General features: G+C 45.4%; 1 protein-coding gene across 11 annotated transcripts in view; it reads right to left on the bottom strand.

Annotated features, from left to right (window-relative positions):
• C4H14orf39 (chromosome 4 C14orf39 homolog) overlaps nt 1–16,145 on the bottom strand; it is a 702,704-nt gene that overhangs the window by 555,908 nt on the left and 130,651 nt on the right. For all 11 annotated transcript variants that reach the window (XM_029598172.1, XM_029598168.1, XM_029598170.1 and 8 more), the window contains 2 exons: nt 5,055–5,242; nt 4,906–4,948 (listed from right to left, as the gene is read on the bottom strand). In XM_029598172.1, the coding sequence (XP_029454032.1) occupies nt 4,906–4,948; nt 5,055–5,242 (231 nt within the window). The remainder of the gene's footprint in view (nt 1–4,905; nt 4,949–5,054; nt 5,243–16,145) is intronic.

Here is a 16,145-nt window from a genome sequence, read left to right as displayed (position 1 = left end):
ATTATTGACACCAGCAGAGATCCCTGAAACATTTTGTGACCTAAAATGTCCATGAATCTTTGATCCTTGCCAGGAGGTGATGATGAATGTGGACGAAGCTTCCTAGATTTCTTTTGTGCTGACTCGACAAACACTGACTGATGTGGCAGCTGTGGTTTCTGGAATCCAGGTATGTGCTGAACAAGGTAAGTAGCATCTGTTCTTCTATTAACTGGAGGAACAGTGCAGGGGTGTTCCCAGAGTCCGTGCTGGAGATCTACCAGTACTTTGTGTACTGGGATAGCTACGACTTCCTTGGGAGCATCAACAAATTGGAGTACTTCCAATGTCTTATCTTGTGTCTTCTTCTGTAATTCGATCGAAGGGAATCGTGTCAGACATTTCCCTAACAAAATTTGCAAAGGAGAGATCTTCTGGGGGAGATTTTCTCCTTTCTTCTGGAGGAGACTGTTCTGACAAAATATCTTCCGTGGATGAGTCAGTGTCTACGTCTTCCCATATATCAGAGAAGGTCTCTGGTCGAGATTTTGGTTTGGCATTGTAGGATGTTCTGGCACCAATGGATCCTTCGATGGCCTCGTTGGATGTTGTGGCGGCATCGATGGAAGTGTCGGTAGTACCAAAGGCATCGATGGAAACCACGGGCGTCTCGGTCCCGAGAGCCCTGATGGACCAGGCATCGGTTGAGGCATCGGTGAAAATGGACTTGAATCAGTGCCATCATCGTCAGAAGATCCAGGAATGGGTATCGGGTCTTTCGGATGCTGCACAGGTTGCTATGGGATCGGTGGACCAGGTTGTGTTGGTAAGGCACCGATCAATGTATCCAGCCTGGTAAGCAACGGTGCGAACATCGATGACTCCGGTGGCAGTGCCGGTATGGGGGTCGGCAGCGGTGGCTGTAGTTCATGGAGGGCATCGAGGATGCCTGGCAGATAAAAACGTCCAGTTCCTCCCTGAGAGCTGATGACAGAGCAGCTACAGGGGGTGGCAGGTTAGGCGGAACTGGCTCCTCCATAGGTCCCTGTGGGGGCACAGGACCTGGCACCAATATATCGGTGGGGATCGCCTTGGATGTTCCGGTGTAGAGGGCTTAATCGGTTCCTCTATCCGTGTCCTCTTTGCAAGTGGCTGATGGCCATCAAAACCGCTTCGGTGTCGGTGCTGACACCGGGCGGGAGCTCCTGTCTGTGCCGGTGTTTTTCTCAGTGCTCGGCCCCGTCTTTCCCCAGCACCGAGGTAGATGTTGCCGATGACTTGGATGTAGTCGGTGAAGGACGGTCACCGCTACCTTGATGTTCCCGGCGGGGTTTTACGATCAATTTTTTCGATGCCCCTGCCGGTGATGATTGGGTGGACATCAATGGAACCAGTTGTATTTTAAACAGGGTTTCCATTTTGTCAAGGCGAGCCCGCCTACCCTTCAGAGTCATCTGGGCACATTTTGGACAAGTAGAGACGTCGTGCACTTAACGATTGTAACTCAGCTATGGAACTCTGGTTAGACAACTAAAAAAATAGCCGATGAAATAAACCCCATCAAAACAATAACTATCAAAAAAACGAAACAAAATAACCACTGGCATAATGCAAAAATAAAAGATGCTAAAAGAAAGCTCAGAAAATTTGAAAAAAACTGGAGAAAACACAAAACAACTGAAAACCTAACTAAATTCAGGAAACATCTAGCTTTCTACAAACAACTGATCCTTAATACTAAAAAAGAATACTATTCCAATAAAATAGAAAAGTTTGCCAATAACCCAAGAACCTTATTCTCCATAGTAACGAATCTCACAAATGACAAACAAGAATCACCTCAAAGTCTTCCTGAATCAAAATGCAATGAATTAGCTAAATTTTTTAGTGACAAAATATTAAACCTAAGAAACAAACTCCCCAAAAACAGCAAACAAGCAATCGTAATGCAAAAAAGAGATGTTAACATATGGTCCTCATTTATAGAAATATCAGAACAAGAAGTTGAATCAATGATAAAAAATATAAACCCTGCTCCACACAAAATCGATACAATACCAACAACTGAGATAAAAAAGATTACCAATGTAATAACCCCAACACTAACTAATATCATAAACCTATCCCTAACTGAAGGATTAATGCCAGATACACTAAAAGGGGCAATCATTAAGCCAATCATCAAAAAGAAAAACAGTGACCCATTAATCCTCATTAACTACTGCCCAGTCTCAAACCTCCCATTATTAGCTAAATTAATAGAGAAAACAGTACAGAAACAGCTAGCTGAACACCTAGACAATAATAACATACTGTACCCTTCACAACACGGCTTCTGAAAACACTACAGCACTGAGACATTACTTCTCTCACTAACAGACAACATACTAAGAGGTTTTGATAACAGTAAACATTACATCCTTATAATGCTCGACTTATCTGCAGCCTTTGATACAGTAAACCACAAAATACTACTAAAAAGACTTGAAGAAATTAGATTATGTGACAAAACAATAAACTGGTTCAGATCCTACCTAAACAACAGGTTCTTTCAAGTCCAGATAAAAAACACATTATCAGAAAAATTTAAACTTGAAACAGGAGTACCTCAGGGTTCAGCGCTGTCTGCTACCCTCTTTAACATATATATGCTACCCTTATGTCATCTTCTGGCAGGCCTAGGGATAATACATTACATTTACGCAGACGACATTCAATTAATTCTACCAATAGACGACACAATTGAAAAAACATTAAGTCTAGCTAACATGTACCTAGACATAATTAAACAACTACTAAACCAGATGGAACTGGTTATCAACATTGACAAAACTGAATTCCTTCACCTTGAGAGAAAACATATTAAAATCATTCAAACACCGATAACCCTAAGAAATAACCAAAAAATTGAGCTAGCCGAAAAAGTAAGGAATCTGGGAGTAATAATGGACCCAGAAATCAACCTGAAGCAACACATATCTATAAAAGTAAGAGAAGGCTTCGCAAAACTTATGGTCCTCAGAAGATTGAAACCATTACTCACACCTGCCGACTTCAGAACAGTATTGCAAACACTTATCTTTTCTAGAACTGACTACTGCAACGCACTCTTACTAGGACTCCCAAGCACATCGATAAGACCACTCCAGATACTTCAAAATACTGCAGCCAGAATACTAACAGGAAAAAAGAGGAGGGACCATATAACCGAAACTCTAGCAGACTTACATTGGTTACCCATCGAATACAGGATAAAATACAAAGCCTTATGCACCATACACAAACTAATATATGATAAAGAAGCAGACTGGCTAAACACAGCCTTACGAGTACACGTTCCACAAAGAAACCTCCGCTCAGCAAACAAAGCACTACTAACAATCCCTTCAGTGAAGTCAGCAAAATTAACCCAAGTGAGAGAAAGGGCTTTATCATTGGCTGGGCCCATACTATGGAACACGATGCCCCCCGAACTCAGATTACAGAATAATCTCAAAACTTTTAAGAAAAATCTAAAAACATGGCTCTATAAAAAAGCCTTCACTAAAGAGTGTGGAGGGTAGAGAATGAAAGTACAGGGTAATGCAGATGAGAATGAATTTACTCAATCCTACATTTAAGAAGTAATATTTCAAAGCGATAGTAACTCAATAATATACCTGGACTTGACCAACATTACTCAAATAATGATTTTATTTATGAAATTGTAACCGAACTTTATTGGCACCTGTTAGACTAAGGTAAGTAAATGTAGGATATCGTACATTCTATGTGCCTATTTGTAAACCGTTGCGATGGTATATAACTTAGCAACGGTATAGAAACATTTTTAAATAAATAAATAAATAAACCAAGGCACAGCACACAAACATCGTGCGGGTCGGTGATCGACATAGTTCGGGGGCACTCGGGACATTTTCTTAAGCCTGCTGCCATAATGGCCAAGGATGAGGCCCAAAAAACGTCGACAGCCTGTGGACACCGGGAGACGGTGGGAGCGGTACCATCCGGGAACTATGATTTACTAACCAAACGAAGAAAAATATATATTGATGGGAGAACCCTATGAGGAGATATTTTTCTGAGGGAAATTTCAGGATTTTTCCATGAGGAAAATTAAGTGAGAAGTCTCACAGAGCTCCCAACCGCAAGACGAACTGCAGTGCGGAAAAAAAGACAAGACTGAAGGGAGACCCCTGTGGCTCGAGGGATAATGGCATGCTGGGCATGCTCAGTGTGCCAGTCAAAGCTTCTAGAAACTATGACAAAGTTTTCCATAATAGGGCTCCGTCCGGTGACGTCACCCACATGTGAGGACTACCATCCTGCTTGTCTTGGGAGAAGTCCATTAACTGCTATTAATCAAATTGACTTAGGGAATAGCCACTGCTATTACTGGCATCAGTAGCATGGGATCTACTTAGTGTTTGGATACTTGCCAGGTACTCGAAGCCTGGATTGGCCACTGTTGGAAACAGGATGCTGGGCTTGATGGACCCCAGGTCTGACCCAGTATGGCAATTTCTTAGGTTTTTATGTTCTTAAGGTACTTATTCGGCCAACTGGCAGCTATTCAACTATGGCGCATATTCAGCGGATACTACTTAGCTGCATAAGTCCCTCTTATCTGGCTAAATAGTGCTGAACGCACTTTGAATATCGAGCCCAACATGTTTAACACATATGCTTATATAAATTTGAGTCATTTATGATAACTTTGTTTTACAAAAGAACCATTTGATGGGAATTAAATATATGGCTGGAAAAATTTTACTGTAGATGTACAGCTCAATCAGGACAAATTAATTCACAAGGAGTTCTAAACCCAAAGGTCATTATTATAATACACACATACTTTATCCCATTTGCAATATTAGCGAACAGCAGGTAAGTATATGGAAAATACAATTTTTAAAATAAGGATACATCTGTAATGCCCAGTCACTGCAAGAGAGAAAAGGAGTAGGCTCTGAAAAATAAAACTGCATTTTAGTTTGTTTGAGCACGAGTCTGACCTATTGCAAAATTAAATTGTGGAAAAGGGTTATGATAATAAGAAAAAGCAATGTTAGTACCCAAGAGGTCCATTAAAGTAGCTTCCTTCCATTTAAGTTGTTCACTACTTTTCAGAATACAATTCTGCAGATCATCAAGCTCAGCTTTTTTTACATAATACTCCTGTGCACGTATAGATTCTGTATATTGTGTTTGGTGTTCCTGTAAGATCTCCTTATATTGATTTACATGCTCCTCATATATTTTTCTGTAAAAAAAAAAACCATAGTAACAGTTTTATGTTTTGTAAATTATATAAATAAAACTGAAATACTTACATAATGGGACAATTTTCAAAACTAGAAGGTGAATTTTCAAAGAGTTGTGCGAGTACAAATTAGCAGATGTGCCTACAAATAGCCCATACTCTCATAAATGCTATTTTTCTAAACCTCAGACATACAAGTGCAAGTAATGGGGTGTGAATAAAATTGCTTGTATAAAAAAGGGGCAGATCAGGAACTTTCTGGGGCAGGGCCAACATCTATGCCCATAAAGGTGAATTTTCAAAGCAGGACGTGCGCCGAAATCGGGAGATGGATGTGCATCTGGCACTTGTGTGTGTCCACCCAATTTTATAAGACGGCCAGATGCGCACACAAGTGCCAATGCGCAAATATCTCTCATCGAAGAAAAAAGGGGCGTGGTTGGGCAGAACGTGGGCATTCTGGGACAGGGCCAAGAGATGTGCACACAAGTAGTTACATGCCTGGACGTGCACTCAGGTCCAGTGCCATATAACTTTACTTCTACTATGGGGGGGGGGGGGGTATAATTCTAAAAAAAAAAAAACGTTTACAGGCATCTGTGTGGTATTTGAGGGATATGGGGTAACTGGATGGAATGTAGGCTAAACAGCCAGGGAGGTTGGGAGGACCTAGCTGAACACTGGAAAAACTGGTGCATGAACTGGTGAAACTGGTCATTGGCTGGACACGTCTGTTATAAAATATCCTCAATTGTACTTCCATAAGCCAACGTATGCTTATGGGTGCATACAAGCTTAAAATTAGGTACACATATACACACGCCTAGACTATTTTATAGCATGCGCGAATATGTGCGTGCAGTTATAAAACTGCCACATCTCTGGGCACATACAAACATGTGTATATATGTGCGCCCATACACCCGTTTAAAAGTTACCGTCATAAGCTGCTATTTTGTAATATGCAAAGCAAAGCGCATATGTATTTTACCTGCATATATTTACACCTGCTAATTATCTGGAGGTAGATATTCAAAAGCCATTTAGATGGATAACTGAAAAGTCATCTGTCTAAATGGCTTTGCCGCGATATTTGGCAACCTATGCAGCTAAATTCTAGCCCAATAACTCTTTATCTGGCTAAAATTTAGCCACATATCTCGGGAGTGTTCCTGGGCTGGGTAGTAGGCATTCCAGGGAGGTATAGAGTTAGCCAGTTAGGTTAACCGGCTAATTTGGAGTTTACCAGTGAACCTAACCAGCTAACTCTGGCTGGGCTGTAGGCAGGTATAAGCCGGGTATATTCAGAGGTGCTGCCGTGACACTGAATATCCAGGTTAAAGTTAACCAGATTGGTGTATCCAGCTAACTTAGGGGTAGACTTTCAGAGCAGGTGCGCGGGCATACATGTGCATGTGCTACCCAGTGCACACAAATGTACGCCCAATTTTATAACTTGCGCGGGGTGCACCTTGAGCGCGCCGGGCCACGCTGCCTTCCCTTGTTCCCCCTAACCTAACCTTCACACCCCTTCCCCCCCAGCCCTACTCTACCCCCCCCCCCCCCCCCCCCCCCCGCAAAATTGTTATCTAACCTTTTGTGCCTGCCTGAAGGCAGGCGCAGGTTGCTCACACTGGCAGCCTGCCGGCACATGATCCTCCAACACAGCGGCAATGGTTGCTGTGTTGGAGGCCTCTGGCCCCGCCCCCGGACCGCCCCTTTTTGCAAGCCCTGGGACTTACATGTGTCCCGGGGCTTTATGCACATTGCCAGGCCTTTTTAAACTAGGCCCGGCACGCGTAGGGCTTTTAAAATCCAGCCCTTAATGTTGCGTTTAGTAGTCCATGGGCTGTTCCCGCGAACTGCCGTCCTTACCTTCATGGCCAAGCCGGCTGCACACCCTCCCAGCGTGGCAGATCACTGCTAGTGCTCTCCCTGACAAGACGCCAGATGCCATGTGGCAGGACGCTGCTAGCCTCTGCTTTCAGTGTATCTCCTTAGGCATGCGCATGCCCGTCAGGCTATTTAAAGGGACCACGGCAGGAAAGTCCCCAGGTCCCTACTGATGTTGTCATCCACAATGCCCTATATAAGGGCAGCTCCCCTGATGCGCCTTACCTCAGCAAAAGGTCTGGCTATTCCCAGTAGTATGTGTTGCTTCTCAGCGTTCCAGTCTTCGTCCAGCTTGTCTTCAGACTTTGCTCCAATCTGTTCCATCTTCTGCTGCCAGCCTTTGCCTGCCTGCCCCAGCCCTCTGTCCCTCCTCCTCTCCTTCAGATGGATACCTGGTTCTGACCCCTGCCTGCACTTCAAATACGTCTGACCTCCTCCTACATATGACCACTGCCTGGACTTCGGATATGCCTGACCGCTGCCTGCTTCTGACCACTGCTTGGATCCTGGATTCACCTGACAGTCGCTTGCCTACGACCCTAACTTCTACGGACCTTCTCTTCTGCCATCAGCAGAAACCCCACCTAAGTCTTGCCAGCCCTGGCACTCAAAAGCTCAACCCAAGAAGAACGTGGGCTGGTATAGGTGAAGGTCCTGACTGGTCTCTGCTTCGGCTGGGTCTGCCAGCAGACGGTGAGAACCTGCAGGGCTTCTCCCTGCAAGTAGCATCAATCTTGCCTCAGCAAAAGGGTCCACAGACAACGCTTAACTAGCTGCTAAGTGGCTAAATATGGACCCCTGGTATAAAGAGAATAAAATTCCTTACAGACAAATATTTGCTAGGTGTGGGGTCAGTACAGGCTGAATAATCAGGAGGGACTTGATGACCTAGAGATAGTCTGGGCAAACTGGTGGAACTAATTGGTAAAACGTGTAATTTCCTTTATGCCTGTATGTTACAAAATTTAATGACTTATATGCGTAAAAGACAAGTGCTAAGGAACATACATGAGTTAAATTTCCAGGTGTAAATGATTAACATTAGGAGCACAAATACTGGAGTATAGCAGATTATAACCATTTATCTGGACAAATTTTGATTTCTCTCGATAAGTGCAACTTTGCTACCACTTAACTGGATAAATCACAAAAACACCTCTTTCTGACTATGTTGAAAATACATGCCATGCATCTTTTAGATACGCGAGCATATTGTTGGGTAGATTTAAATGTATTTTATATTGTATGTGCACATTTGCACGCACAATATAAAATACATGATAGTATCCTTTAAACCGCTGCGAGGGCACACATGCGCGTCTGCTGGTTCGCACCCAGGGCCTCAGCTATTTTATAACAAATGCATGGATATGCGTGCATGTTATAAAACAGGCTGACCGCATGCACATGTGCTTGGAATTTTAAGTGGGCGCGCCCCTATGTATGCAAATGCCCTTCTACCACATAGGTGGGGTGATTTTAATAGACACGCACATGACGTCATTGCCCGTTTTCCCAGTTCGCTCTGTTAAAGGATAGGACTTCTAAACCCCCCTTAGTTTAATAGGCTTCCTTCCCCCGTTAGCCCCGACTCTTAAAAATCTGCTAATCTGTTTCGATTATTTTGTTTTATGACTTAGACGCCATCCATAGCAAAAGGAAAATTAGTTCTTACCTGTTAATTTTCGTTCCTGTAGTACCAAGGATCAAGAAAGCAACAAGGAAGGCTGTCTAACAAAGCCGTTGGGGCAACGAAAGAAGAATTAGAAGCCAATATGTCCAAATTCCGATCCTTTAGTCTTCAATAAAGGATCGGAATTTGGACATATTGGCTTCTAACTCTTCTTTCATTGTACCAAGGATCAATCCACACTGCTGGGTTAAGAACATAAGAAATTGCCATGCTGGGTCAGACCAAGGGTCCATCAAGCCCAGCATCCTGTTTCCAACAGAGGCCAAACCAGGCCACAAGAACCTGGCAATTACCCAAACACTAAGCAGATCCCATGCCACTGATGCAATTAATAGCAGTGGCTATTCCCTAAGTAAAATTGATTAATAGCCGTAAATGGACTTCTCCTCCAAGAACTTATCCAAACCTTTTTTGAACCCAGCTACACTAACTGCACTAACCACATCCTCTGCAACAAATTCCAGAGCTTTATTGTGCGTTGAGTGAAAAAGAATTTTCTCCGATTAGTCTTAAATGTGCTACTTGATAACTTCATGGAATGCCCCCTAGTCCTTCTATTATTCGAAAGTGTAAATAACCGATTCACCCGTTCAAGACCTCTCATGATCTTAAAGACCTCTATCATATCCCCCTCAGCCGTCTCTTCTCCAAGCTGAACAGCCCTAACCTCTTCAGCCTTCCTCATAGGGGAGCCGTTCCATCCCCTTTATCATTTTGGTTCCCCTTCTCTGTACCTTCTCCATCATAACTATATCTTTTTTGAGATGTGGCAACCAGAATTGTACACAGTATTCCAGGTGCAGTCTCACCATGGAGCGATATAGAGGCATTATGACATTTTCCGTTTCCCTTCCATCAGATGGAGTCAGAGAAAAGCTGAAAAACACCCATCATATAACCTGGTGTGCCACCTGCGATCCCTCAGTATAATCAATATCAAAGCAGAATGAATGGTGTTCTTAGAACTACGTTAATTTATGTTATTTTAATTCATCAACCAATGACTAGATCAAGTCAAAAACTGTCTTGAAAAAAAACATAACGCCTATAATCGTCTCGCGTAGATGCATAGTCTGTGAAATAATCTGCCAAGAGAAATACAATGCTATACGGACTCTCCTGCCAATGGGTGGACATCTGGACTGATCCTTGGTACTACAGGAACGAATATTAACAGGTAAGAACTAATTTTCCTTTCCCTGTACGTACCAGGATCAGTCCAGATTGCTAGGATGTACCCAAGCTGCCCTAAAAGGGGGTGGGGCCTGGAGAGTCCGGCTCGAAGCACACTGCTGCCGAAGGAATCCACCTTTGGATCCCGAACATCCAATCGGTAATGTCTAGCAAAAGTGTGCAAGGATTTCCAAGTGGCTGCCCGACAAATCTCTTGGGGCGAAACACATTGGCTTTCTGCCCATGGCGCCACTTGCAAACGAAGGGAATGCGCCTTAATACCCTCTGGAACTGGGCGCCCGTGACTTATATAAGCAGAAGCAATAGCGTCTTTCAACCAGCGAGCAATAGTAGTCTTAGAAGCCTTAGTCCCTTTCTTAGGACCGCTCCACAACACAAAAAGATGATCCGGCAATCTGAACGAATTAGTAATCTCTAGGTACTGCAAAAGGACTCTACGGACATCCAACCTCCTCAGCTCCTTATCCTCAACAGAGAATGTTGGCAACTCGACTGACTGGTTGACATGAAATGCTGAGACTACCTTCGAAAGGAATGAGGGCACTGTCCGAAGAGAAATCCCCAAATCAGAGATACGCAGAAAAAGCTCCCGACATGACAAGGCTTGAAGTTCCGAAACTCGTCTAGCCGAACAGATAGCCACGAGGAAAACCGTTTTAAGCGTTAAATCCTTCAACCTAGCCCGCTTCAAAGGCTCAAAGGGAGACTCGCAAAGACTACGGAGAACCAAATTTAAACTCCAGGAGGGACAGATCGCGCGCACTGTAGGCTTCAAATGCTTGGCCCCTTTCAAGAACTGTGCCACATCCGGGTGAGCAGCGATGGAAGTACCATTAACCTTACCACAAAAGCAGCCCAAGGCTGCTACCTGCACTCGGAGGGAACTGTATGCCAATCCCTTCCGTAAACCGTCCTGCAAAAAGGCAAGAATGTGACCAACAGTGGCTTGCCGCGGGGTCAAAGACAACCCATGGCACCAAGAATCAAACACCTTCCATACTCGAATGTAGGTAATAGATGTAGAAGGTTTTCTTGCCCGTAGGAGCGTGGTAATAACCGCTTCCGAGTAGCCCTTCTTTCTTAATTGTCTCCTCTCATAAGCCAAGCCGCTAGACAGAAGCGATCTGCCTGATCGAAAAATACTGGACCCTGCTAGAGCAGGTTCGGCAGGTGACTGAGGCGCAAAGGACCGTCCACCGCTAGATTGACCAAATCCGTGAACCACGGTCTTTGCGGCCACTCCGGAGCCACTAGAATCAACGGTCCTTGATGAGATTCTATACGTCGTAATATATCTTTCTTACCAACGGCCAAGGAGGAAACACAAAGGAGAATGTGGGACGGCCAAGGAAGTACCAGGGCGTCCACCCCCTCTGATCCGTGATCCCTTCTGCGCCTGAAGAAACGTGCCACCTTGGCGTTCAGTCACGTCACCATTAAGTCTAGGCGGGGGGTCCCCCACCGGCATCGAAATTAGCCGCATCGCATCTCCAGATAGCTCCCATTCTCTGGGATCTAGCCGCTGTCGACTGAGGAAGTCCGCCTGAATGTTGTCGACCCCGGCTATGTGAGATGCAGCAATGCGGGCCAGATTGCATTCTTTTTTTTTTTTTTTTTTAAATTATATCTTTATTGTGATTTTCACATATTTTAGTAAGACAAAACTTACAACGGAAAAGAGATACAGCCATTTGTAATTATATACATTTACATGTACAACAATCACTATCATGGCTTAATCTTAATATAAGAAATTGAGGAGATAAATTCTAGGAGTAATTTATATAGGTATTTCAAATATCTAACAATAATCAGCTGATTTCTATAGAGACTGTTGTCTATTTTCTAGATCCCTCTTAGTGTACACTAGGGGATATTACAGAAATCACCCTAGCATTAACAAATGACTTGAGTTGCTCTGGATATAAGAATACAAAACATTCCTCCTTTCGCTTCACTATACATTTACTAGGATATCTTAATACAAAAGAAAAACCTAAACTCTTAACCTGTGCTCTTAAGTTCAAAAATTCCCTTCTCCTTTGCTGCGTTAAACGCGCAAGGTCCGGGTAAATTCTCACCCCTGCTCCATAGAATGGAGTAGCGATGTTTTTGAAGACATTTTTCATAACAATACTCATGTCACGTACATTTGAAAAGGTAACAAGAAGAGTTGCTCTATCACATAATTCCATTGAGGAATCCTCCAGATATCCAGTTAAATTTTCCATAATCTCAGCCTGATTTTGAGTTTGAATATTAATTTTTTGTGGGGTTTTTAAGAAATAGTGTTTTATGACACAGGGTAATCCTTGTTCATTAAACTTTAAGTTTTCAAGGAAATATTTTTTTAACGTCATGTCAATTGTTTGTCCCACTACTCTTGGGAAATTAATAAATCTAAGGTTGAGATGTGTGGAATAATTTTCCAGGTACTCAATTCTCCGTGAAGCAATTGTAACATCTTTAACTAACTTTAATTGAATGCTGGAATTATTTTCAATAGCAGCTTCAATTTTATTTAATCTAGAATCTTTTTTTTCAGTTTTTTCTTCTATTGCTACCATTTTATTATCCAAGTTATCAACATTTGCATTCATCTCAAATAGAGCTTTACTCAAGCCCGCTACTAAGTCCCATAATGAGTCCAGAGTTACATTCGCTGGCTTAATTGGTGTTACATACTGGGTAATTTTACCCGTTTTTCCTGCCAGCTTTTCTCCCATCGTCACCAGCTTGTCCTTACTTCCTCCTGTCCCCTGTTCAGGGGTCGATGATAACATACTCGCTGTGGGGGCAACAGCTACTACTCCTCCCACAGCACCTTCAGGAGATTCTGGTAAGCTGGGAGGCTCACTCCCGTGCTCCACTCCAACCATTGTACCTAATGCCCCTTCGGCTCTCTGGTCAATGGTTAACGCGGGGGAGCCAATGGGGGACACCATTATTGGGCGCCGAGGATCAGGAGGAGACAGAGTCACATCCCCAGACGGTGACAAAGCTCCCACCTCTACCACCGTAGCGGGGGAAGTCTCCTCAGTTGCAGTCTCGAAAGCAGGAGCATATGCTGTGATCAAACGTTGATTCGGGATTGGGGTTGGTTCAGAGGGGTGGACCCGAACCCTCCCCTTTCTTTTCGGAGGCATACTTAACACGATAGTACTTTAAAACGTTTTACTCACTGCCTTCCAGCTTATCTTTCTCCTCCTGACGAGCTGTGTTGGTTTCCAAGTCCTTCCCCTCCGTACCTCTGTCCCAATCCGGACTAAGCCGGACCAAGTTGGTGCGCCCCTTGTGTGCGCGCAGCTTGGCGGCACGCCGGGGCGCCGCTCTGAGGCCGATTTTATGGGCCCTCGTCCCCTTTCTCTGACGTCAGGGGGCTCGGAGGTGGAGCTCTGGGTCCGCAGGAAATGGCAGCGTTCAAACAAAGCAGCAACGCTGCGAGATGGATTCTCTGCTCACCAGGTTGGTCTTGAGTCCAGCACAGCCGCACTGTATTCCCCTCTGAGGCCGATTTTATGGGCCCTCGTCCCCTTTCTCTGACGTCAGGGGGCTCGGAGGTGGAGCTCTGGGTCCGCGGGAAATGGCAGCGTTCAAACAAAGCAGCAACGCTGCGAGATGGATTCTCTGCTCACCAGGTTGGTCTTGAGTCCAGCACAGCCGCACTGTATTCCCCTCTGAGGCCGATTTTATGGGCCCTCGTCCCCTTTCTCTGACGTCAGGGGGCTCGGAGGTGGAGCTCTGGGTCCGCGGGAAATGGCAGCGTTCAAACAAAGCAGCAACGCTGCGAGATGGATTCTCTGCTCACCAGGTTGGTCTTGAGTCCAGCACAGCCGCCGGCCAGATTGCATTCTGCCCAGGCCATTAACATGTCTGCTTCGTTGGCCACAGGGCGACTTCTTGTACCCCCCTTGACGGTTTATGTAGGCTACGGTGGTCACATTGTTGGACAGAATCCGTGACAAGGAGTAGAAATTGTTGCAGCGCCAGACGAACCACCCTGGTCTCTAAGCGATTGATGGATCACTTGGTCTGTGACTGTGTCCAAAGATCCTGCGCTGACCGTGACTGACAAACCGCTCCCCAACCGGATAGACTGGCATCGGTCATCACAATTATCCACTGAGGATTCTTCAGGTCCACACCTTGAAGTAAGTGATCCGGAATTAGCCACCAATCCAGACTGGATCTGGCCGGTTCTAGCAGAGGCAATGGAAGGTGGAACTCTTCCGACTTGGGATCCCAACGAGAAAGCAGTGACTCTGCAAAGGTCGCATATGCGCAAAAGCCCAAGGAACCAATTCCAGGGTAGATGCCATAAAACCAAGAACCTGCAAATAGTCCCACACCACTGGTGAGGGAAGAGACAACAGGCGCCGTACCTGAGACATCAACCGGTCCATCTGCACCAGAGGGAGTGAAACCTTGCGACAGCGGTATCGAAGCGGGACCGTAGTCGACCGTAGGGACAGTAGTCGACGTAATACCGAACGAACCGCTTCCCTGCAAAAGATCTCTGACTTTGCTCGTATAAGCCAATTGTCCAGGTAGGGTTGTACCAAGATCCCTTCCCGCCAAAGGCTCGCTGCCACTACCACCATTACTTTGGTGAACACGCGGGGAGCTGTCGCCAGCCCGAAAGGTAGGGCGCAAAACTGGTAATGTTGTCCCATGATCATGAACCGCAGAAACCTCTGATGGTGTGCTTGGATTCCTATGTGGAGGTAGGCTTCCGTCAAATCCAAAGAAGCCAAAAATTTGCCTTTGTGGACTGCCGCAATGACCAATCTCAACGTCTCCATGCGAAACTGAGGCATTCGCAATGCCCTGTTGACCTGCTTGAGGTCCAAGATCGGCCGGAAGGAGCCCTCCTTTTTGGGTACTACGAAATAAATGGAGTAGCGACTGGTCCGGCGTTTGGCTCCGGGAACCGAAACAATGGCCCTGAGAGCCTTCAACTGGGACAACATTTGGAGGACAACTTGTTGCTTCTGTGGGGGCTCGCAGGGCGATTGCAGGAAGAGATCCCGCAGGGGTCGAGCAAAATCCAAAGTGTAACCGTGATTTATAATATCTAGAACCCACTGGTCTGAGCTAATTTTGACCTATTCCTCTCGAAATCGCAAGAGTCGACTCCCGATCCTTGGAACTGAGGAATGGGCCGGCGCCCCTTCATTGGGGAGATTTACTGTTGTGGACAAAGGTATGGGTGGCTCCAGTACGCTGAGGTCATCTGCCACAAAAGGAATATGCCCATGATTGTGCTCGGGTAGCCGATTGTCTAGGATTATAGGAAAAGGAACCCCTACCAGACCGGAAATGGCGTTGTCCCCGAAAATGGCCCCTGTAGGCACCGGGTGAATGGGCCGACCTGGGTTTGTCTTCCGGTAGCTTGTAAACCTTGTTGTCTCCCAAGGCCGGGAGACAACAAGGATCGGGGGGTCGACTCTTGCGATTTCGAGAGGAATAGGTCATGATTACCTCAGACCAGTGGGTTCTAGATATTATAAATCACGGGGACCTTAAGTAGTTGCTCGAGTTAGTCTCCAAATAACAATTTCCCCTAAAAGAAAAGGAACCCAGCTGAGACTTGGAAGAGGCATCTGCCGACCAGTTACGTAGCCATAGAAGTCACCTGGCAGATACCGCTGAAGACATAGTGCGTGCTGACGTACGAAGGAGATCATACAAGGCATCAGCCGTATAGGCTACGCTGATTCCATTCGGTTCGCCTACTCAACCTCCCCCGGAGGAAGGTCCTGGGCTGTGAGCATCTGTTGAACCCAATGGAGAGTAGCCTTTGCATAAGGCTGCTACGTACTGCGACCCGCACCCCGAAGGCGGACACTTCAAAAATCCGCTTAAGCAACACTTCCAGCTTCCTATCCTGGAGGACCTTGAGTGCTGTGCCTCCTGTCACAGGGATAGTAGTATGCTTTGCTATGGCCGTGACCGCCGAATCTAACTTGGGGACGTAGTTCGAGCGATTCATTGGGAAGCGGGTAAAGCTTTTCCATGGCCCTGCTAACTCTCAAGGAAGCCTCCGGGGTCTCCCATTCACGGGTCACGAGCTGGAAAAGCTTCGGATGGAAAGGAAAGGTTTGGTGTGGAGCCCGAAGTCCC

This window comes from Rhinatrema bivittatum, chromosome 4, assembly GCF_901001135.1.
Source record: "Rhinatrema bivittatum chromosome 4, aRhiBiv1.1, whole genome shotgun sequence".
NCBI lineage: Eukaryota > Metazoa > Chordata > Amphibia > Gymnophiona > Rhinatrematidae > Rhinatrema > Rhinatrema bivittatum.
This window is presented reverse-complemented; position numbering and strand designations above follow the sequence as displayed.